The sequence below is a fragment of the Rhopilema esculentum genome, chromosome 16, assembly GCF_057945365.1.
Source record: "Rhopilema esculentum isolate cy_ngs chromosome 16, ASM5794536v1, whole genome shotgun sequence".
Classification (NCBI taxonomy): domain Eukaryota; kingdom Metazoa; phylum Cnidaria; class Scyphozoa; order Rhizostomeae; family Rhizostomatidae; genus Rhopilema; species Rhopilema esculentum.
In genome coordinates this window covers 2,509,657-2,532,192 of record NC_142830.1, presented here as the reverse complement: position 1 = coordinate 2,532,192, position 22,536 = coordinate 2,509,657, and the positions used below count along the sequence as shown (strand labels likewise).

Genomic DNA, 22,536 nt, shown 5'->3' with positions numbered 1-22,536 from the left:
ATTTAAAGAATTAATTCCAACAAAGTTAGGTTACTAAAGATAAGGAAGTCTTAGATTTTGTTTTCGATTTTGAATTTTTTTGCTGAAAACTAAAAGACAATTTAAAAATTGTGAAAGTTTATCAGCTCATCTCTCCATTTCAGTTGTTTGTTATGTCTACACACCTGTTAGTAGATAGACATAAGATGTTGAAAATTTTGAAAATGTTAAGATAACTTATTTAGGAAATTTGTTCAGAGATAGATGTTCAGAGATAATCTATTAATTTTATATAAAGAAACCTAAAAGAAGTGTTTTGAAACAGTACATGCAAGCAAGTAAAAGAAGTTAATTTGGTAGCAGTTTGTATTTTCCAGTTGGACTTTCAGGTTACTGCTTGCCCTTGTATTTACACATGAAAGATTTTCTATTCACAAATCATTCAATTTTTGACATTGCTTCATTTTGAACAGTTTTCTAATGATACAGCAACATCTTCGTCTGTTTCAACTCCAGTTTCCTCCTGTAAAAATGTTTTTGAATTAATTTCAAGCAAAAAGATATTAAGTCTGTTTAAATAATTCTTAAGTAAGTGATAACAAACAACATGTTTTACATATATGCATAGGACAAGATAGGGTCAAAGAAATTAAGAAATATTTCTCACCAGTAGTTGCTTTTTTGTCTTTGGGTATCCTTCCAGGATGCAGTTAAGTAGGTCCATTGCCTAGAAAAGGTAACATCCTAAAACTTTAATTATGTTGAATAACTGGCATACCTAGTGTCTATCTCTTGTTGACTTTGCCATAGTCAAGGAGCATCTCTGCCTTGCTGTATGCCAAGTCAAATGACAATATATCATGAAACCTGAAATTTTCATCTTTTTTGATAAATTTTGTGTGGCACAATTATTTCCAGAAGGTTGTGTTCAGTGGAAATGAAACCACTTCATTATGATAAGCTTATCAATTTATTAAAATCTGAATTTTGATAATGATAATCAATATTGTATATCAAAGCATGTTCTTGATGCTAAAGAATGTTTTTATACTTTAAAGAATAAATTGTGATACATAATCTCAACAAATTTTACCATCCACTTTCTTTTCTTCCAATGTTGGATATACTCTTTATTGTCTTTGTATATCTAGAACAGGCATAACAAATATTGCTACAAATACATGTAATAACGAAAGACTTGCAGAAGGAAATGGTAAACAAATAAAATTAAGTATATAGCAGGGTTTTTATATGCCAATAAAAGAAAACCAGCAAGGATCTTGAAATGTAACAAGGTCAGCTTCCTTCTTTCACAATATGGAAAAGGTCAAACACAGGGAACAGTGAAGTTTGGCTTCGAGTTCATTTGACATACAATAACAAGAAAAAATAGCTCTTTTCAGCATTCTAACATAAGACCTCATTTCCCAAGAATTTTCCGTGTTTTCTTTCTGTGTTAACTTAGCCTTCCTTCATACTAATGTCCACCATTTCTGTAAGTAGATTTGACAGTTTGGATGTGAAAACTGGAAATATTAATTGTACCAATGTTTCATCAAATAGACTTGTGTACCTTTTCTTTAACTTCAGGAGTTATACCATTACCCTCTAAAAAGAAGATTGGACATTAAGTTTACTGAATTTACAGTTTGTAAACTGTGCTCATTGTAGAGGTAAAATTTATGTGAACAAATGGAACAGCAGCCCCCATACTTTAAGAAGGTTTGACAAAAATAAAAATTTTGGAAACTTCAGGCTTCAATTCCTAAATATGTATACATCTTACTTAACAGCTAAGAACAGTCCATTTCTGTGCACAAAAGTACATCTAAGTTTTATAATCATTTTTTCGTCCTTAAGAATATCTTAGTTTTGCTGCTGCATCTTAGATTGTAGGCAACATTAATTTTGTGCCTTTTATTAAACTGTTTTTATTGAAAAGCTGTTACATAGTTGAAAGTTACAACCAGTCAACAGCTTATACAAACCTGACTCAATTTTTTTAATTCTTTTTTGCATTGATTGACACTTAAAAGAAAAAGTAAACGAATGTTTATCAAAAGATTTATGATTAAGATAGTCTAGGAAATCAAATATCAAATTATCAAAAGATAATAATAAAAACCAGCAATTTTTCATTTTGTTATGGTTCAGAGGATCTTAAAACATAATGTTTGTTGTAATAGTGAATTTATCATTCACAAATTTTAATCATGATATCTTCATTAAATTTGGCATTTGATTTGTTAATGACTTGTATGATAAGTACCTCCTTTTCCAATTCCTCCAACCTTTCAGCTGCATCTTTAGTTGTCATCTGGTTACTCAAGTTCCCAATAACTGTTAAGGTTTACAAATGTAAGAATAATATTTTCATGATAAGACAGTTTATAACTATAAACTCCATAATTCTATGCTGGAAAATATAACTTCTATTTTGAGAATGCCTAAAAGGTAAATTCAAAAAGACTTTGGTTGAAATACATATGTTGTATAGTAAAAATCATAGGTGTTGTTTAAATGATTATGTGATCTTAATAATTATCTCCTAGCAAACAAAGACAAGATTTTGTTAGAAATACAGCACAAGTTAAATAAAACCTTATTAATAATGAAACATAATTTTTCATAATGAATATAAATTTTCTTACCTGATTCTTGTGATTTACATTTTTGCCTCAATTTTGTTAGTTCGTCATTTAATTCAAAGATTTCTTGATCCATTGATTTCAACTCATTTTCATCATATTCTCCATACTGAGCCTAAAATTTAAAATCATTGATGGCAGTGGTAGCAAATTTCATTCTAGTGAATTCAGATGAGTAACTTAATTTCTGCCCACGGGACCATGGGAATTACTCTGTTTTACTCTATGTTTGTTGATGTGCAATAGAGAACTGACATCACCCTATTTTAACAAGAGGCAGGCATTAGCTTAGGGTGTATTCTTTCAAATGCAACAAAAATATTGTCCGATAATGATAAAACAAGACATTCCATAAATGCTCTAATTAGCCCCCTAGCGGGTTATTTATTTTTGATGTTTTTGGATGGGGTTATTTGAGGAAGGGCTTATATAGAGGGGCTTATAAAATTATAGTAGACATCAAGAAGACATTATTGAAAGACCTCATATATCTTAGTAGGAATTTCTCTATCAACATTCAATTAATTATTACCAAAAGTATGAGTAATTCAATAATGGTAACTCAATAAAATACCAAAGGCAACCTCAGATGGCAACAGTCAACAAATCAATGGAGCCAATTTGAGGATTTATGGTAGCAGTGGGGGCTTATTGGAGGGGGGCTTATGGACGATTTGTTGCCCTAGGGTGGGGGCTTATTTGAGGGGGGGGGGGGCTTCTTGAGAATTTACAGTATGGATGAAAGCTCTTTAAATAGTTCAACAATATATCGTGAAGCTACAAAATTCAGCTGTTACATGTGGATAAATTGCATGCAAATTATGAGCACTCTGAAAATTTTTAAATGCTTATTTATTTGAGCATTGACTGACCTGCATTGGTGCATAAACCTTCTGCTTCCCATATGTTTTTTCATGAATAACTTTCTTCTCTGCCAGGCTTTCCAATGCTTTCACAACTGCCTGTTAAAGTTAGTGATATTTGATTGATATTTGCTTAGTAAAACTGGGTTTCATTTTTATAATTCTATACACAAAGTAAGCACTTGCAAAATCCTTGTGACCTTTTTTACAAAAAGAACATTGCATCATATATTTATTACATGTATTACATCATATAGTGAGTCAGAAATAATAAAATTATGAATATTATTATCTTTTTCTTGACCTTTCTTTAGTAAAATGCGCACAGCTGAATTATCATTGCATTATAGATGAAAAACTACTCAAAGGAAAGTAATTTTCCAGAAAAAAAATCAAGGATGTAATTGCATATGGGTTGGGTGTTACCCAAAATTCACAATTTCCTCTAATGGGAGTTCCATCGAGAGTTATCTCTAACAAGTAGAGTATGCTGTTCCAAAGTTTAAAACTTCTAATTAGCTGAAATATTGAATAAATGGTTTTTTTAAAACAAAAGATATGATAGATCAAGAAGGTAGAATTTAAATGGGGGCAAACTCATAGCACAACCTTAATTAAGTAATCAGATATGATTTTTCCCACTATTCAAACAATAATTGCATTGCAAAGCAAGAGGAATACTTGCAGTTTTACCAAACTCTTTATGCATGTTGTTGAAAATATCAGCTGAAATTAAAAACAAGCATTAACACTCGTTTTGCACGTTAGTCTATAGCATATTACCCATTTTATTAGACTCTGCAAGTTCTTGAAGAGAACGGACAAAATTCGTAGAGAGAATAATTTTTACATGCAGTCTAAAAAGAATTTTTAACAAAGAACAAAGTTACACTTACGATCCAATTGGGGACATGATAGCCATGTCTGTCAATTGACTGTTACAAATAACAATACAGTAGCATTGAATTCCACACAAAATGATTGTTTAGGTCAGAGAAGATTTTTAGGCCTGTTGGCACTATCTGGCTTTAATAAAAGAGGGTGTCGATCTAGCCCCAGCACAATAACTAAAAACAACAGACACGAAAAAGTCTTTTTTCATACTTGCGCTATATGGCCTATTCTGCTTGTTTAAGTAATCAAGCACTGCATCTGCAAAGAAACAAAATACTACTGATGATGGAAGATGAACAAAATACTTTGCGATTCATTAATAATATAAAATGCACCTGTGTTATGTTTACAACCTTAAGATTGATAGTGCAACTGACATACCAAAAGTGATTCAATTTGTTTTCATCATGCTTGTCATTGTATACATTACTGACCGTATAAGTATCCGCACTTTTTGGGAAAATGGGGAGTCACCATAAAAGGAGACAAAGATAAATAAATAAATGTTCATGTTGATATTTTTGCTTGGTATCATCAAAACGTTTCACTTACCGTCGGGACTCTTTTTCTTACTCATGCCTGACTTTTGAAAATATAAAAACTAGGTTGCCAGAAATTTTGTAACATTTCTTCATTTTTGTGGAAGTTGGCAATTATTCTGTCGACAATATTTCCCGCTTTTTCTGGCTGCCTCCCAGGCCTCTGCTCAGCCTCCGCTGCATCTCAGTACTGTTTTGAAAAGGAGGTCGTGCTATCCATCTTTCTCTCTAATCAAGCATCCTCCGAAAATGGTAGGTGATAAAAACATCTATTGCTGGATCTTGATAGATCTTCTGCAAATAGCAATATATATGCCTTAGATCCTCATCCATCCAATTGCAAAAACAATTTTACTCAGTCTGTAGTTTTATTTTCCGGTTAAAGTAAGTTTTTGCATGAATGAGCTCCAGTTGCATTGGTTTACCAATCGGTGATTTGACTGCTGTAAATGATGAAAATTTTGTTGTATGAACATTAATACGTGTTTAAAACAACCGCATCGCTCTGATACAGCAGCTTTAGGGAAACTGACGCTTAAGGGAGTATTATATAATTTACTATTTGCTCTTTGGTCAAAGGATAGGCCTAACTGTACCCTAAAACTCGTTATTTTGTGTTTCAAAGTTTGAAATATTGAAGTGAAATTTAGTTTAACCACTAAATGGCCCCATAACTGCTAGAAAATTTCACCACTGGCTGTTTTTCTACGTTGATTACGCAAAGAGCGTCCTAACAAAGACAGTCCTAGAAGGAAATTATTAGGCCTCATTTTCTAAATGTGTGTTGTGGTGATATGTTAGTAGTTGATAACTAGATGATAGGCAGGAGAACCTATCAAGTTAATCACTTTTTTCTTTTATATATATTTATACGTATAAAATAATAAGTTGAAGGTACTACTTAGCCAGAATTTGCTGCTGCATTTAACACTGCAGCAGCTGCAAATTCCATTTAAATGTACTGGAAACTCTAAATTTTAAAAAGGATGTAATTCATTACTTGATTTTCTCAACAACATGAAAATATCAATTTGGCAATTCCCTGGATAAACTTGCATTCTTGTCTCTTTAGTAACAATTTTTTTACAGGCCAAGCGTACCAGAAAGGTGGGGATTGTTGGTAAATATGGTACCCGTTATGGTGCCTCGCTTAGGAAGATGGCCAAAAAAATAGAAGTTAGCCAACATTCTAAATACACCTGTCACTTTTGTGGAAAGGTATGTATGAAATTGCAGGATAAACCATCAAAATCTGTGCTTTAAATGATGAATTGCACTGGGCAATGAAATAACATGATTATAAACATTGCATTTGTTCTGATAAAGCACAGATCCTTGTTATTTATATACTCAGTTTAGTCTCACATTATTGAAGATCTAGATCTGCGGAAGAAATTTAATGCTATTTGATTCATATCATGTCTTTTTATCAGACTATAAGTTTTTTCTTAATAGGCCAAATTTTCTCTTTTTCTTTCTCAATAATCATGAAAGAGAATTCTTATCAGATTTAAAGGCAATTTATATACAGTTGCAAAGATTGTTGTTGAAAAAAAAGGTTTTATTACAAATTTACCTACAGTTTGTCATAAGAAAGCCTAACAAAGACTTCTAACGTTTTTAGTGAGGCAGTTGAGCAAGGTGTCTTGCAGCTCTTTAATGACATTTTATAATTTGTCTGGAAATTTTACAAGTGGTATGACATACCTTGACCTAAGATCTAATTGCTGACCTAAGATAAAAGAAGTTTTATTCTTAACTAAGCTGTGACAATCTGTATAGGAAGGTATTTCAATTATTTATTTTTTAGGTTATTGTTATCAATGAATTGTTTCTTTTCTCTTATTAATTTTCAAAGCCACTGAAATATTGTAACTGTTTTGTTCAAAGGATTCAATGAAGCGAACATGTGTTGGTATCTGGAAATGCAAATCATGTAGAAAAGTTGTTGCTGGTGGAGCATGGGCACCTTCGTAAGTATTCAGATATCAGTTAAACCACATTGGCAATCCCGTTTAGTGTCTAAGAATTTTAAAAATTAATGACAAATGATTTCAGCTTTTTCAGCCCTAAACTACACATGATAGTCTAGCCTTAGCTAAGATATTTATTGATCAATCATCCAGTTTGCTTTTATTTTAAACAGCTCATATTCTGCATTTGATAAAGCTCTATGCTGAAACTTCAAAGAGTATAAAATGGTTATAGAGGGTTTTATTTGTGTCTGTATTCGCAATAGTGTACTGATTTTTTGCTTGGTACAGAGTAACATAATGTTAAAAAGACGATCAATGTAATTATATTGTACCAGGAAAAAATTTTTTTAAAATAATTAACAACGTTTTGAGCATAGCCCGTTATCAAGTAATCTGCAAAGCATCATATTGTACCGCACACATTTTAATATATTTATAGAATGTTAAAAGACCTGTAAGCAAGTGCTGTAAATGATGATACAGCACTGGGTTATGATTAACAATGATTCATCATGTTTAATTGAATCTGATACAGCATTTCTTTATTTCAAAATAGGCCCATAACTTTCCTATGTCATTTGATCTAAACCAGACTGCTTTTTGAACACTACCTTCTTACCTTTTTATATGTATATGTCTCAATATTAACTAAGTTTTGGCTTTAGTTTTCAAACCTTAAATTTTATTTAACATCATCCCAAAATTTACAGAACTGCTTATATACTTCGATTGTTTGTTTTACCCTAGAACAACCGCTGCTGTAACTGTGAGAGGAGCAATTCGTCGTCTCAGGGAAATGGCAGAAACATAATGTTTCAAAACTATAAAATATGTTGTAAAATACCTACCAGTTGTCTGTTTTTTGACTTCTTCTTTTAAGTACACCAGGTTTCTTCCATCAAAAAAGGTGTGATAACATGCGTGTCTGCTGTAAATGATGAAGATGTTTTTATGACAATCTCATGATAATAACTACCGCATCGCTCTGATACAGCAGCTTTTTTTTTAAGATAATTCTAGTAGCTGATACTACTACACTTGATGTGCAAATTTTGTTGTCATTAAAAAAGGGACAAATAAGATCGTGTTGACAAATGGTGTAGTTTGTGATTGATGAGTATTGATGCAACGCTTTGAAATCTCAGTTTGCACAAAATATTTTGAGGTCACTGTTCTTGGTCATTGGTAACAATGTTGAGAGGGTTTGAAACTAATGGGGAGAGCATAAGTTTTGCTGAAGGCATAACTTTATACTGGATAATTGGGATGTGGCCATGTCCAAGGGGGTACTCCAATTAAGGTCTGATTGGAGATACAGTTTGAGGGTGCTACCAAAAGGCCCAGTTTCAATAATAACACAATGGCCTAGTTTAGCTTGCATTTTATCATAGAAATAAACAAGATTTTATCTTCTCTGAATCAACAGCGGTTCTGAACCAACAAATATTTGTCCTTGTGCTGCCATTTGGGGGTTATTGTCAAATACCGTTTGTGGGCAATTCTCTGACCCTAACTGGACCCCTAGAGTAGCCCGCAGGAGCCATGTACTCAGTGGAGTCAAGGGTAAAGCCCTAAAAGCTCTTAATACTTTTGGAAATTTGGCTAGTGGTACAACCAAATTTAAAAACGTAGCACATGTTAAAATTGACTGCAAAGTTTAAAGACATTTACCAGATGGGCTAAGGGGGAATTTGATTTCACAGCTAAAACATCTGACGATTGGGGAGATGGCGATGACCCCCAGTGTTTGAAGAACAGTAAAGTTTTTTGCAAAACCTTCTGTTACTCTAAAGCTCTTGCACCAAATTTTGCGAAAACAATAGCAAAAGTAAAAATTTGCGAATTTAAGGCATCTGCCCCCAAGCACTACCCCCAAAGCCTTGTCCCCGCCTGCAGCTCTCCAATATGCATTTGAGCCCATGAGTTGCTTGAATTTTTTTGCCTGCATGAATCATTAAATGTAGTAGAAAGCATTTTTAAGGCAAAGGTAGCTAAAAATGGAGCACGAGCTCAGCTGCAAATAGGTTCTTCACTTGACCTCTAATTCTTAAGAGTTGGGGGTGGGTGCATCCCGGTGCTCATTTCAAACTCTCAATAATATATCCAATGGCCACCATAACAATAAATGAAAACAAGAAAAGCAACCCCAGGACACCACCAAGGACCGCAGAGCATATTACAGATTTAAGGGCTGAAAAGTTTTGGGGGCAGGGCTACATACGCTAAAAAAAAGAGCAGTGCGACATTGGTATGACCAGATTTTAAGTAGATCTTGAAATTCTTGGGGGGGGCTAAAGTCACCGTAGTCCCCCGCTTGTCCCTGGATATCATATTCCAATATCCGCACACCTGTCAAAAAGTTGGCACAAACGTGCCCTTTGTCACTAAGTATTTTCTGGTACATATGTATGCCACCTTCATTGCCGCACCACCTTCAACCTACACTGGTCTGAGGGTTTTTCATTTGGAAGCCTGTACACATCGCAATATCTGCAGAAACATCATGTATTGCAGACTAAATACCGTCATTCCAAGGCTTGTTAAGGAAAAGGGTCTTACCAGACCGATTTTCAAGGTAAATCGATTCCCATTGACGATTCGATCAATTTACAATTTATTACATAACCTGTGGCGAGGCCTGGCCTACGTTATTATATTTTATTATTGTCGTTCACGAAATATCACGTTTCGGCCATGCAATCTCTATCCCATCAAATGTTTTTCTTTCTCAATATTTGTTACCATTGCTAAATTTCCTTCACGAGCAAATGCAACATAATTTGGAAAAGAAAGAGCAAAATTTTATGCATTCGTCAGTACATGCAATCCAAATTGTAAAAAAGGAGGATTTTTAACCACTCTTTTATACTGTATAATTTTTGCATCACATTTGGTTTTTGCAATTTCGCACACCTTTTCGGTTAAAAGATCTATATATCGTAAATATTAAAACATACATTAAGGTAGTAGGGTCTACCAGAGAAGACCATTCTTTTGGGATAATTGTGATTTTAGGCAATAGAATGGCATTTTACAAAGTTTTAAAAAGCCTAATGCGCTGTTTTGAAAATGGAAAGTGTGATACGCCATTTGGAATTCTTAATATTTACGTATTTACATCTTGCATTCACCTCTTTTTATGACCGAAAAGGCCAGACATACACATCTTGTTTCTACTTTGTCACTATGAAGGCAAAAATTGGCTGTGTTTCAGTTGTTACAGCCTATGCAGGACAAGATTTGCTTTGTGTCCAATCTGGAAAAAATTTATTCAATTAAGTGGTTTATTCAACCACTTAATTGGCTTTTGATTGCCATTTTCTGGCCTTTCTTGCCATTTTCTGGCCACTTTGATTGCCTTTCTTTATTTTTTGGTATAGGTGATCACCTGTAAGCTTAATGGCATTGGTAGTCCACTGGCCTTTTGGAAATTTTTCCATGAAAAGTTTGAATTATATCAGGCTTTCCTGGGAAAAATATAGCAGGCGTGCTAACCACCGCACCCCTGAAAACATCCAGACGTGTGATGGCGTGTGACATTTTTTCACAAAACTTTTTGGTAATTATGATAAATCTACGGAGAAATCGCCAACACGAAAATGATGACAGCAATAGTTTGATGAAACTTACTTCGCTGAATTCTTACCATGACTACTTACATTATAGCAACTGAGCAACTTTCTAAACAAGTATAAACTGAGCTTATTTAATATATCAACAAAAAAGGCACTACAGGTACAGAAATATGTTTGCCATGTCATAAGCAGGTTTCATCCGTGGGAACAAAATTGATCTTGGAGGGCTGCCCATTGTTTTCCTTCTCATTCAGTACACTGTAATAAAGGAAACATACCACAGTTTGACCTTGGGGGTCCAGCCCCCCAGCCCCCCGGTTCCTACGGGCTTGTAGAGTCATTGATGCTGTGGCGTTCATCTGGTTGTAATGACCCTTTTTGCGTGTAAATCCTTGCCCCGAGGGCCCTCTGTTATTGAGCATGACAGCTATTTTATGAACCTCACTGGCCAGATGCATAAATGATAATGATGGCCCATTTTCCATTAAACTAAATTTCGCTAAATCTAGATTTAAAAGTTTGCACAAATCTCTTCTCCTTTTTTGCATCATTAAAAGTGCATGTTTGCCAAAGTATGCTTTGTCGCTAACAATAATGATTCCACCGAGAAATAGCGATAAATACACGGGGAATAAGTAGACCAAAATAACGATGAAAAGTTTTGGAAAAGTTCATCATATTGGGGAAAATTATGATGAAGGGACTACAATTAGGTTCGTTAATATACGAGAATTTGTTAATATATATGGGATTCGATATACCGAGAGAAGTTGTGCGGAGGCAGAATTCAAGGGGCCAGATATCTTTTGTCATGCCGGAAAATTAAGGTTTCATAATATCGGGATTCCTCTGTAGATAAGTCCTATGGTTATTTCAATTTTTTTATTTTATCTGCAATCCTGATAAGGTGTTAAGCCTTTTGAAGTGGCATGAAGTAATTGTACCAAGGAAGGATGAATATATGAACTCATCTCAAAAACCCATAAACCAATAATTGTGAATTTTGCTCCGATAATAAAAGAAGGCTTGCGATGTTTTGCACTCCTGGAAAGCGGTAGGCGTGCGCCAGGGCGTGCACGTGCGATCGCACGCCTTTCCGACAAAAGCCTGTATATATACAAAATGACGACTTGTACCCAAATCATTGGACAGAGTATGTGTTATGATACAGAATGATCATTCAACTTCCTTTTCACAGCAGCTCAACTTCAATATGCTCTGATAAACATTTTGCCATAACTGAAAAATCCCACTGCCAGCCCTGACGTTGATATCTGTTTTGTTTTGGTGAAAGTTCTAGTTCTGATGTCTAAATTTTAGGGATGTACCTACCAGGCAGTAGCACAATTACACAGGGAGCCTTTGCATCCAGAATGGGCAGAAAAGGCTAAAAAGGAAATAAAGGGTGCAGATCCAAATGAAAAACTCATGTGGAACACCCCTGAGGTAATTTTTTGTTATCTAATTTTCACCTGAAATTAAAATGGGGTTTGTTTATGTTTCTGGTCCAAGTTGTGAACATAACTGGAATTACTATTTTTAAATCTTGGATGAAAGAAATCATAATTTAGCTAATTTATCAAATGTTGTTTATTTAGCTTGCTTAATGTGTCTTTTGTTTAATGCGTTTAGTGTGCATATGGAGTTTGATGATAAAAGATAGTAGGTCAATTGTCTTGGAGAAATGGTTGTTGTGAAGAAAGGACTCAATATACCTTTTATAAAATAATATTCATAATGAAGTTTACCATTCTGAATGTTTCAGGGTATTAAGGTAAAGCCACTGTATACTAAACGAGACACACAACATGCGGAAGAAGAGACCCCAGGAAGCTTTCCATTCACAAGAGGACCATATGCAACCATGTACACTCATCGACCTTGGACAATTCGTCAGGTATGACCGATACTGAAAATTTCTGCTTTCCCTTTCAATGTCATGTAGATGGATGGATCAGAAAACTTTAAATATAACACACTTTTAATTGGTTTTCAATGCAGGATAGAACTACATCATATTTTTGTTTTCTTGAACAAAACAGTTTACCTATATGATGTAATTGTTGTTGTCCGGATGAAATGAGATGTTTTGGTTATGGCTGATTGGCTCATTATTCCTGTGGTGTTCTCAGGAGGAATTTAAAATCTTATCAAAAAAGTTGAGGCTTTATGCATGCGCTTCCTAGGTAATTGATACATACTTGTTGGCTCTTGATACCTGAGATGCTGAAAGTATATTATAAACGTTTCATTTTGTTTCTGTTGTTCATATCACCCTTTCACCTATTACAAATTTTGGAGATTCAAGCTTAATGCAGGGAATTATTGTCTTTGGTTTACATCTTATAATGTATCATGAATAACAATGAAAAGAGCACATAATATCTGAAATGATGATTCTACAAAGATCCTTAATTTCTTAAAACACTGTTTTTTACAAATGTTGCTTTTATTCTCTGATTTCATTTTTTGTAATAAAAGTATGCAGGATTCAGTACTGTGGAAGAAAGTAACAGGTTTTATAAAGAAAACATCAAAGCTGGCCAGCAAGGATTGAGTGTAGCATTTGATCTTGCTACTCACAGGGGGTACGTTTTGTCACTTTTTGGGACTTTGATGCTATAAATTGTATTTTCAAATATTTTTTTCAAAAGTTTTCAGGTTTATCCTTATCTAATTGATTTTGAAGATCTGTGTTCAAAATTATTTTTGCTCAAGAATCTAAACTTATCTGCTAAAACAGTGAGGTAGGAGAGCAGTAGGAACCATTTTTAGGTGCCATTATTGCTCTCACTCTTTAAACTCTTGCCCACAACTGAAACAGTAACATTCTTTCTTGCAACCTGTTGCAAATGGGAGACATTTCCTAATGAATGAAGGCATTGCATTAGATTGTTTCACAAAAACTTGACAAAAAGTCCTCAATCATGCATTTTATTTCTCAAGTACGATCCCAGCAAAGGATATATTTTTGCAATATAGATAAATAAGATATAATATATTGTGGAGTTTAACCCAACTGGTGAAACTTGAATTTCAAACACTTAAATCATTATAGTTGTTCTTGACAAGGACATGTAATATTTAGCAAGCAAACTTAGTTGACACTTGACAAGCTGAATCATATTATCTTTTTGATGTTTTCCAGTTATGATTCAGATAATCCACGGGTGCATGGCGATGTTGGAATGGCAGGGGTTGCTGTTGATTCAGTCGAGGACATGAAGGTATGTCGTGCTTAACTGCTATAACAAATGTACCTTAGTGCTTCTAGGACAATGGCAATATATGTTGCTACTTTGCTCATCTTTGTCCAGGTAATGCAGTTCTGTATTTGAAGTAAACATTGACAAAACCTGCGATAGTGCGAGGATGGCTCAGTGGTTTGGGTCACTGACTACAGATCTGAAGCACTGGGGTTTGAGTTCCTGATGTGACCAAACTTTCACCCAGAGTGAGGAGAGTCACCAGCTCTGTGTATTTCCAGCAACAGGCATAGAAATCATATGGTGTGACCATATCAAATGTGACGACTAGGACACTGCTTGAGAAGCGCAGCTTCTCAGTGCCCTAAAAACTACCATTAGATGCTTGTTGGGAATCCAATACAATGCAATACAATACAATGCAATACAATGCGATGCGATGCGATGCGATGCGATGCGATGCGATGCGATGCAATGCAATGCAATGCAATAGCCGAATGTTACCAGTTGCATCTTATATCTCCCAATTCTATTTAGTGAAATTAGGTACTTGCTTCGCTTTTTCACACGAGATGAGCCATGTCTTACTTTATCAGATTGCTTACTAACTAAAGCAAATAATTAGATGTATTTCTTGAATTGTAACCTGGGTACCATTTCACAACAAAAATACTGACATAGATTTCCATTTAGTAGATTTTTATATAGCAATTATTTAGCGATTTCTATACAGCTGTTTTCTGTTCATTACAGCAATTGTTTGATAGCATCCCGTTAGACAAGATGAGTGTTTCCATGACAATGAATGGCGCGGTATTGCCCGTATTAGCCATGTACATTGTAGCTGCAGAGGAACAAGTAAGTAAACACATTCATGCATTTTAGATTCTAGATGGCAAATGAAGCGAACAGTGAAGCAGGCGACAAGATGCTTGCTTTGCTTTTCTTTTCCCTTATCAGCAGATCTTTTGAATGCACAATGCAGGAAGGTATATTTATCCGTATTACGTTCTTACTCTTTCCCCTCGCATGTAGGTGCATTTGCCACTGGGTGCCTTTGCCTTAAGGCACCGGTGCCTATATTGTAACATTCATTTTTTACGAACGTTCGAAAGTAAACTTTTAGAAGCTCAACAAATAAAATCTGAAAATCTTAAGGTAAAGAGATCCCCATTTTGAAGAGTTTTTGTTGGGCAATTTTCAAGCTTGATGTAAAGTTTCGTTTTAGGGTGTGAGTCATGACAAGCTGTCGGGTACTATTCAGAATGATATATTGAAGGAATTCATGGTGCGAAATACATACATTTATCCTCCAGAGCCCTCGATGAGAATTGTTGGAGATATTTTTGAGTTCACATCAAAGGTTGGTAGCTTTCTGGCAATTTGTTTTTATTCTTTTTTGTGATATGAAGTCTGCCTTTCAGTACGTGGCAAAAAGGTAGCTTGTTATAAGTGAGCATGAACATGCAGAGGAATTTCACATTGCAAAGTTGAACTAACCAATTTCAACTGTTCATCTGGTTTTGTGCTTAGGCTGGTTAAAGTGACAGAGAAGCAATGTTCAGTAGCCTTATATCAGTCTTTCTAGCCCTTTGACTTTCTTGTTTTTTTACTTATTGTTTGACTACGTTCTCATTAAATTCCTATTTCCTTACAGTATATGCCTAAATACAACAGTATTTCTATATCTGGGTACCACATGCAAGAGGCAGGGGCTGATGCCATTCTTGAAATGGCATTTACGATTGCAGATGGCTTAGAGTATTGCAGAACAGGTATCACTGTCTAAGGAACAACTTTTATTCATTCTTAAATATAATATTTGCCAAAGCAGGCTCTCACCTAGAGGTATCAAAATGTCTAATTTAGTTCCAGAAGTTGAAGGATAAGGGAGTTTTTTTGCATTCTGATAAGGGACTATCAGTTTAAATAGGGGTAGTTTCTGTCGCACTTTTTAGGATTATTTTATTTATCTTTGTTGAAGTGAGAATTTTGTTAATTTATCTCCTATGTCGATTATTGTGTCGTTTGCATTTTTTGTAAGTTTGATCGATTTTCTGATAATTAATCTTGATCTTTTAATTAGGAATCAAGGCTGGAATGGACATAGATAAATTTGCACCACGTCTTTCTTTCTTCTGGGGTGTTGGCATGAACTTCTACATGGAAATCGCAAAAATGAGAGCTGCTCGCCGACTTTGGGCTAATTTGATCAAGACGAAGTTCAACGCTAAGAACCCAAAATCCTTGCTGTTGAGAGCTCATTCACAAACGTCTGGGTGGTCATTAACTGAACAGGTAGATGAATTTTGAAATGATGGATATTTGCTCCAAAAAATTGCCTCTTAACGGCAGGCTTTGAAATGTTTATATCTTCATTAAATTACATTCTTTTCGTTCCCTTTCGAACCATTCCATATAGTCATTGGTTTGAATTTTCAGCGGTGTTTGATATTCTTTTCTAAAACAGCTTCTTGAATTCTTAAGAAGTCTCAAATCGTTGAAGATTTAGAGGAGAAATTTCAAATGTTAATTTTGAAGATATTTGTCAGATAAACTTGATAACTGCAAGCCCCAGGGCTGGTTCTTAGCGGCGAAAGAGCATCTAACCAGTAAATTCAAACCAGCAAATTGTAATATTTTTGACACCAGTAAGGGAGCATCATCTATTGAATGCTTTGCATAAGCTTTTAGAAAGTGTCTGTTTTAAAATCTCAACAACTTTTTGCCATATTCTCCTAGGACCCATACAATAACATCATCCGAACGACGATTGAGGCAATGGCAGCTGTGTTTGGAGGCACCCAGTCACTGCATACTAATTCGTTCGACGAGGCATTGGCATTGCCGTCAGTATTCAGTGCAAGGCTTGCAAGAAACACACAAATTATTCTGCAGTCGGAGTCTGGAATACCCAATGTAAGCAGAATTTTCAATAAAATGAAAGTCGATAAATGTTTGGGGCTATAAGCAGCTCCCCTTGCCATTTCTAAAACTATGATCGCAATAATTTCACGTTTTGTTCGCCTCTAACGAATATTTGAATCTATGTCTCATACATTAACACACATTCACGCTCGATCGAAAGTTTCTTTTTCAAAAAGCGTTTTCAATTTTGAGTTGTCTACTATTTCATAATGCTTGCCTGTATTTAGGTTGCAGATCCATGGGGCGGCTCATATATGATGGAAAGCCTTACTGATGAGATATATGAAGAAGCAAAGAAAGTTATAGATGAGGTAGAAGTGCTGTTGATTTTTTTTGCTGCAATTCGTAACACATTGTTAGTGTGCTTGCTATAATATTCTTATTCCTATTGTCATGTATTGATAAGTACATGGTGTTGAAATGGGCCCAATTTCCTTACACGCGTGGAGCTCAAAATTTACATTGCCATGAAAAATAAATATAGAGCATTAGTTATTTAGATTTTGCTGCTAGAAGGAATTTGAGAAATGGGCCAGTCTCAAAGATGGAATCCTGAACATTATACTTTTCTACCCATTTATTTTATCTACAACAAAAGCTTTATAGTGCGAGGAAGGAGGATGGGTGATTTAAAACAGACTTAAAAGAATGGTTATTTGTTAGAAATGACGGTAGAATTGAAATGTACATATTTCCTTCAATAAAGATTGAAGAAATGGGAGGTATGGCAAAAGCTGTCGCATCAGGAATGCCAAAACTGCGTATCGAAGAATGTGCTGCTAAAAGGCAAGCACGAATTGATTCAGGCCAAGGTAGGGGCTCATTTTGTTTATTGTACCTAAATGTTAAACGTATATTAAACGTGTATTAAACCTAATTTTATCTTCAGTTTTCGTATGGCTTCAACATTGTTTGTAAGCCAGGGCAGAATAATCATAACTGGGCTTGAGAAGTTGAGTATAAGAGAAGAGATGTAGTCTATTAAGTTTTAAACATATTACAGTTTTGCACAACAAGTAGATAGAGACTTTTGAAAACATAGTTTGGGTTTCTTTTTTTGCATTGCACGTAAACTATTTTTCTGGGTTTTCTCCAAGGCTATTGCCTGTGAACGTTTTTATTAATTTATTTTTCAGAGGTCATTGTCGGCGTAAATAAGTACAAGCTGGCAAATGAAGATCCTGTCGATGTTCTTTGTGTAGATAACACGAAAGTACGAGAAAGCCAGGTAAACATCTTTGTTCTTCGGCAGAATGTATCTATTCATAATTCTGAAAAATGCTGTTTACCGTTCTGTTTTATACTTCTTGATGCCATTTCGATGTTATTCTTGATCGCATTTAGATTGAACCGTCCTGTTCTATTTACAAAACAGTGTACAGCTCTACATTTTACTATTCCATTTGTCGCATTTTTGTCATTCCAGTTGTTCCACGGTTTATAGTTATGGAGCTGCCTTTCGTTAAGTTAAAGTCTTGCATTTTTAAAGTTTCAAGTATTGCTTCGATAGATTTGTCAGTATTGCACAATTCAATCTTGAGGTATCGCATGTTCTGGTGTCTAATTTTTCACTACGTTTACTGGCTTAAGAACTCCCTTTGTTTCAGTTTGTGTTTTGAAGAAAGAAAAATTAAGCCACCATCGAGCACAATTCAACCGAATGCTTATGTAATTTGTTTATCTGAAGTTCATTTGTTTTATCCAAGAACCAAAGTTGCGTTTATGAATGAAGAAATTATTATTTTTTTCTAGGTTGCAAAATTACAACGCATTAGAGATACCAGAGATGCTGCAGCTGTACGTTGTAATTCATTTTTCAATATATATATCATTTAATTAAAAACATTGACGAATTGATATTACACTTGGTATTCATTCAATACCATTTTCTTTCTATAAATAATACTTCTGTGTTATAAGGCCATTGGAGGAGAAATAGGTAGAGTTGTTCGTTAATTTCCCCTCAGCCTTTTAGCCTGGGTTTTGTTACCATCAGTTGAAGACCGCAAAAGTGATAAATGATAGTTAGGCTTTAAGCTTTTACTTGAATTTACCATGGTGTCAAGAAATTTGACTGGTTTTTCTAAAAAGATAGATTCTTGACATACGTGTATGATATCCGTCCCATGATCTAAGAACAAGGGTAACTACGAATACTTTTCAAGCTTCCCTTTCAGGCCCGTGTTTCTACCTGGTCACATTTTTGTTGGCCGTAACTTCTGTATGGTCACTTGTAGCTCTGGCATTACGTTACTGACCGTTCTTCCTATGTTTTATAGGCCAAGAAAGCCCTCGATGACATTACAGAGGCATGTGAAAGTAGCAGCGGAAATCTTCTTGATTTAGCAGTTAAGGTAAATATTCTTTGTGATTTGTTACCCATTTGGAGTAGACATCATCTAGATAAAATTACAATATTCAAGTCCTCTTGTAATGCTTATGGCCGTCAGTCATTCGGTTTTTTTCATTATTTAGGCGTCCAGAGCAAGATGTACCGTTGGGGAAATCAGCGATGCCATGGAAAAAGTAAGATTGTCAATAATATTACCTTTATTTTTAACTACACGTCGGTTTATCTTTTTTTAGAGTCGCTTAAAATGTTGCAGTTTGGATTGAGCCACACGAACCTTTAGAAAAGCATTTATATGCTTGAGTTATCCGGATACAAGGTTTTATTGTTGCAAAGCTTGAAATATTTGTATTTTAAAGAAAACATAGACCTAAACATAGGTTGGAATATCCCACAAGAATATATTGATTCGAAATTGCAGCCAAAATTTACGAAAAAAGAAGCTAATTTTTGAACTTAAGTTTGGTTGACAATAACTGATTTATTATTTAACATTCAGTTAGTTTAAAATAGCAAAAGCCTATTCATGCAGTTGTTTTTTGAAAAAGAAATTTCGATTTGTTGATTAAACCGGCTAATTTTCTATTTTTCAGTTCTTAGCTCTTAATTTTCAACGAGTTTTACGGTCAATGCGATCGTCAGGCAACTTTGTTAACTCTTAAGAAATGTCTCAATTTTTTACAAAATCTCTGTAAAAATTTTAGGTCTACAAACGCCATGTAGCCAGTGATCGTATGGTGAGTGGTGCCTACAAAACAGAGTATGGAGAAGCCAATGAAATTGAAGAAGTGGGCCACAGAATCAAAGTAGGTCTTTTCTTGTTTATCTGTCTGAGTGATGAAAGAATGCTTAATTAAAGGCGCTGTATGTTCTAGTGATTTTATTAATATGAAATGCTACGAAGTTATGAGGTTGGAAGCAGGGGCGGACACTTGATCAAATATTGGGGGGCAAGCCTATTGTTTAAGTAAGATGACGTCACATTTCCTATTGTTTTAGAACAAAAGACCATTGTCCTCCAAAGTATTGGGGGGCGGTCGCCCCCCTCGCCCCTCCCCCAAAAGTCCGCCACTGGTTGGAAGGTGCAGTAGCTAAGATAATAAGATGCCTATTGCCCTTCTCCTGTGGTCGCTGATTGAGTTGCCTTTCGCTGTAGCACCTCATTGTCAGTTTCATGCCATGTTCCTAAAAAAGCTCTGTATATTATGAAGTTGGCTAAATTTACTGCTATATTGGCGTCGAAATAAGCGAAGAGGAAAAAGGGAATGATCTGATGAAGGAATGAAGTATACATACCCGATTGGCTTCTTTATAACTTTCCAATTTCTTAACCTTGGTTTAAGATTTCAGGTAGGGTTGTATCTGTAATGACGTTATTATTTGCAGCAAATGTCAAAGTATAACGTAATTACTTTGTATTTCATTAATTTTTTATCTGTAAGAAAGTATTCAAATTGCTATTCACCTAGGGCTAGGTCGTAGGGGCAAACTCAGTATGCTGTCCCATGTTCCCCAACGACCAATATGTCTTTTGTAAATTCAGAGAGTTTAACTAAAATAATTCTTTTTAATGATGTTTTAGCAATTTATGGAAATGGAAGGTCGTCGCCCAAGACTTCTAGTTGCCAAGATGGGTCAGGATGGGCATGATCGTGGAGCCAAAGTCATTGCCAGTGGATTCGCCGATCTCGGATTCGATGTCGATGTTGGGCCTCTCTTCCAGGTCAGTCCTAGTTTTATTTTTCCATGCCAGAGTACTTTACTCACTACTGTCATCATTATTGCTTACTCTTATTGAATTCTCTTCCTAAAATACCTTTTACTAGTTTACAATTATTGCTCTTGTCACAGTGTTCCCATTAGGTCACCCATTTCCCTTTCCCATTGTAAACAGAACTTTCTTTGACTCCGGTTGATTAACCGGAATCGATCGACCTTGCTAGATTTTAAATACTGTCTCTTTTTACCTTGAATAGACGCCTAAAGAATGTGCCCAGTTGGCTGTTGATTCGGATGTCCATGCAGTGGGAGTGAGTACGCAAGCAGCTGGCCACAAGACACTGGTACCAGAATTGATAAATGCGCTGAAGGAACTCGGAAGAGAGTGAGTTGAATGTTTTCATGTTTCATCACAATTTCTGCTGTTTTAGGCTTAACCTTGTGAAGTAAAAAATCAGTTTTAGAAATATTTTGAGATATGTAATGTCAAGTATACGAGGCTCTGTAGTCGATCAAGACAGTAATCAATGTATGTTATTTATACCAATTTTTTTCCGTTGAGTAACGTTTCACATCCTTTTTTTCTGCAGGGACATAATTGTTATTGTTGGCGGTGTGATACCACCTCAAGATTACCCATTCCTGTTCGAATGTGGAGTCTCGAGTGTTTTTGGACCAGGTAGGTTTCATATTTTATCTCTAAATAATTCTTGAGATTTCTCAATTTTCTATCTCTTAAGATTTCAATAAATAGATAGAACTCTAACAGATTTAGAAGCATTTAAGACATTGTAGGCTTTTTGCAAAACTCATTCATTCAACAATTTTCTCTAACTTTTGAAGTACATTAAAGAGTTCATTCTTTTTCGCCATATTTAATTTCCTCCCAAAATCTTGACCCTAGCCGATTCCTGGAAATCAATATTCCATCCTGCTATTGAGAGCATCAAAGCGCTTTCTTGGACCCACCCTTTACTGACGTGTTTTGCATTGCAATATTTATTTTCACAGGTACAAAGATCCCCGAAGCTGCATGCAAAGTGATTGACGACATTGAAGCTAACCTCAATGGACCAGGGGGTGAAAAAATGAGCAATTAATCTGAAATGACGTTTTGTGTGCCTTTACAGGTTTCTGCTTTGCTTAATAACAATGATTGATATTTAACTTCATGCTGTAGATTTGTACATAATATCACTCTTCTGTGTTCAAATTTCTCTACTTTCATACAACGCATCATTTACAATACTGATCATGGAAAGTTTTAGGCCTTTGATAGTTTCATTTCATATGAACAAAAGCAGTACAGTTTTTACACGAAATTCATAGAAAGCAAATAAATTTAAATGTTTGAAAACTGCAACTAAGTTTGTTTAATGTTCATTTCGTTTTACTTAAAAGTCACCCTTTTAGCTCTAATATCACCTTATAGATATTAAATTTTTTGCTGAATTAACCTGCCAAGTGTCGAAATAATTTTTAGGTAAATAAACTCGCCTTTTTCTCTAACGGCATCCTAGTAATTGCTGTAATACATCATAGTATTAAGTAGTTTTTATTTGTTATTGCTATTCAACTACATATCCGCTTAGGTCTCGTACAAAACCATGTCGCTCTTATATTAACAAATAAAAGATGATTTAAATTAACATGTCAGCAATTATGATTATCTTATAAGCGTATTTTGTTTCTTCAAGTGCTGTTGAATGACCTTCAATTGACGTATCTTTATTTAAATTGCTGTATGTTGCTTATGCAGTTTTAATGAATTTGGAAATTTGGTATTTCTGTGATTATTTTCTTGTTATAACTGTGTCATGTTGAAATTGGCAGCACACAAAGCGAAGCCATCTTTAATT

At 35.0% G+C, this 22,536-nt stretch overlaps 3 protein-coding genes across 4 annotated transcripts; 2 read left to right on the top strand and 1 right to left on the bottom strand.

Moving 5' to 3' along the window:
* Positions 1-254: 254 nt before the first annotated feature.
* LOC135682632 (homologous-pairing protein 2 homolog) lies at positions 255-5,105 on the bottom strand. Of its 2 annotated transcripts, XM_065197598.2 has the most exons (12): positions 4,937-5,105; positions 4,595-4,642; positions 4,176-4,216; positions 3,917-4,009; positions 3,500-3,589; positions 2,631-2,742; positions 2,249-2,319; positions 1,968-2,007; positions 1,553-1,587; positions 1,073-1,126; positions 647-706; positions 255-502 (listed from the first exon to the last, which is right to left on the bottom strand). In XM_065197598.2, the coding sequence occupies exons 1-12, from the start codon at positions 4,959-4,961 to the stop codon at positions 440-442; spliced, it is 732 nt and encodes a 243-aa protein (XP_065053670.2). In that variant the 5' UTR covers positions 4,962-5,105; the 3' UTR covers positions 255-439. The 2 variants fall into 2 exon arrangements, with proteins under 2 accessions (XP_065053670.2, XP_065053672.2); XM_065197600.2 differs by lacking the exon at positions 3,917-4,009 and having other exon boundaries at positions 3,500-3,585; positions 4,172-4,216.
* On the top strand, positions 5,068-7,746 carry LOC135682635 (large ribosomal subunit protein eL43). The gene is made up of 4 exons (XM_065197603.2): positions 5,068-5,175; positions 6,013-6,141; positions 6,814-6,896; positions 7,647-7,746. Exons 1-4 carry the CDS (start codon positions 5,173-5,175, stop codon positions 7,708-7,710), a joined length of 279 nt encoding a protein of 92 aa, XP_065053675.1. The 5' UTR covers positions 5,068-5,172; the 3' UTR covers positions 7,711-7,746.
* A 1,542-nt stretch (positions 7,747-9,288) lies between these two features.
* On the top strand, positions 9,289-22,461 carry LOC135682620 (methylmalonyl-CoA mutase, mitochondrial). Its single transcript, XM_065197585.2, has 21 exons — positions 9,289-9,474; positions 11,795-11,920; positions 12,240-12,371; positions 12,956-13,062; positions 13,623-13,701; positions 14,434-14,538; positions 14,909-15,043; positions 15,338-15,455; positions 15,767-15,978; positions 16,423-16,599; positions 16,836-16,919; positions 17,315-17,420; positions 17,745-17,836; positions 18,361-18,405; positions 18,888-18,962; positions 19,084-19,134; positions 19,663-19,764; positions 20,541-20,681; positions 20,935-21,062; positions 21,268-21,356; positions 21,689-22,461. Exons 1-21 carry the CDS (start codon positions 9,304-9,306, stop codon positions 21,775-21,777), a joined length of 2,364 nt encoding a protein of 787 aa, XP_065053657.2. The 5' UTR covers positions 9,289-9,303; the 3' UTR covers positions 21,778-22,461.
* Positions 22,462-22,536: the final 75 nt, after the last annotated feature.

Excerpts from the sequence above, each read along its gene's own strand:
- LOC135682620 (XM_065197585.2), top strand. The coding sequence starts at position 9,304 with ATGTATGCCACCTTCATTGCCGCACCACCTTCAACCTACACTGGTCTG. Across the intron at positions 16,600-16,835 it reads CGGAGTCTGGAATACCCAAT|GTTGCAGATCCATGGGGCGG; the intron begins GTAAGCAGAATT and ends GCCTGTATTTAG. Across the intron at positions 19,135-19,662 it reads TCAGCGATGCCATGGAAAAA|GTCTACAAACGCCATGTAGC; the intron begins GTAAGATTGTCA and ends TAAAAATTTTAG.
- LOC135682635 (XM_065197603.2), top strand. Across the intron at positions 6,142-6,813 it reads CCTGTCACTTTTGTGGAAAG|GATTCAATGAAGCGAACATG; the intron begins GTATGTATGAAA and ends TTTTGTTCAAAG. Across the intron at positions 6,897-7,646 it reads GGTGGAGCATGGGCACCTTC|AACAACCGCTGCTGTAACTG; the intron begins GTAAGTATTCAG and ends GTTTTACCCTAG.
- LOC135682632 (XM_065197598.2), bottom strand. The coding sequence starts at position 4,961 with ATGAGTAAGAAAAAGAGTCCCGACG. Across the intron at positions 2,320-2,630 it reads ATGTAAATCACAAGAATCAG|TTATTGGGAACTTGAGTAAC; the intron begins GTAAGAAAATTT and ends AAACCTTAACAG. Across the intron at positions 707-1,072 it reads GGAAGAAAAGAAAGTGGATG|GCAATGGACCTACTTAACTG; the intron begins GTAAAATTTGTT and ends TACCTTTTCTAG.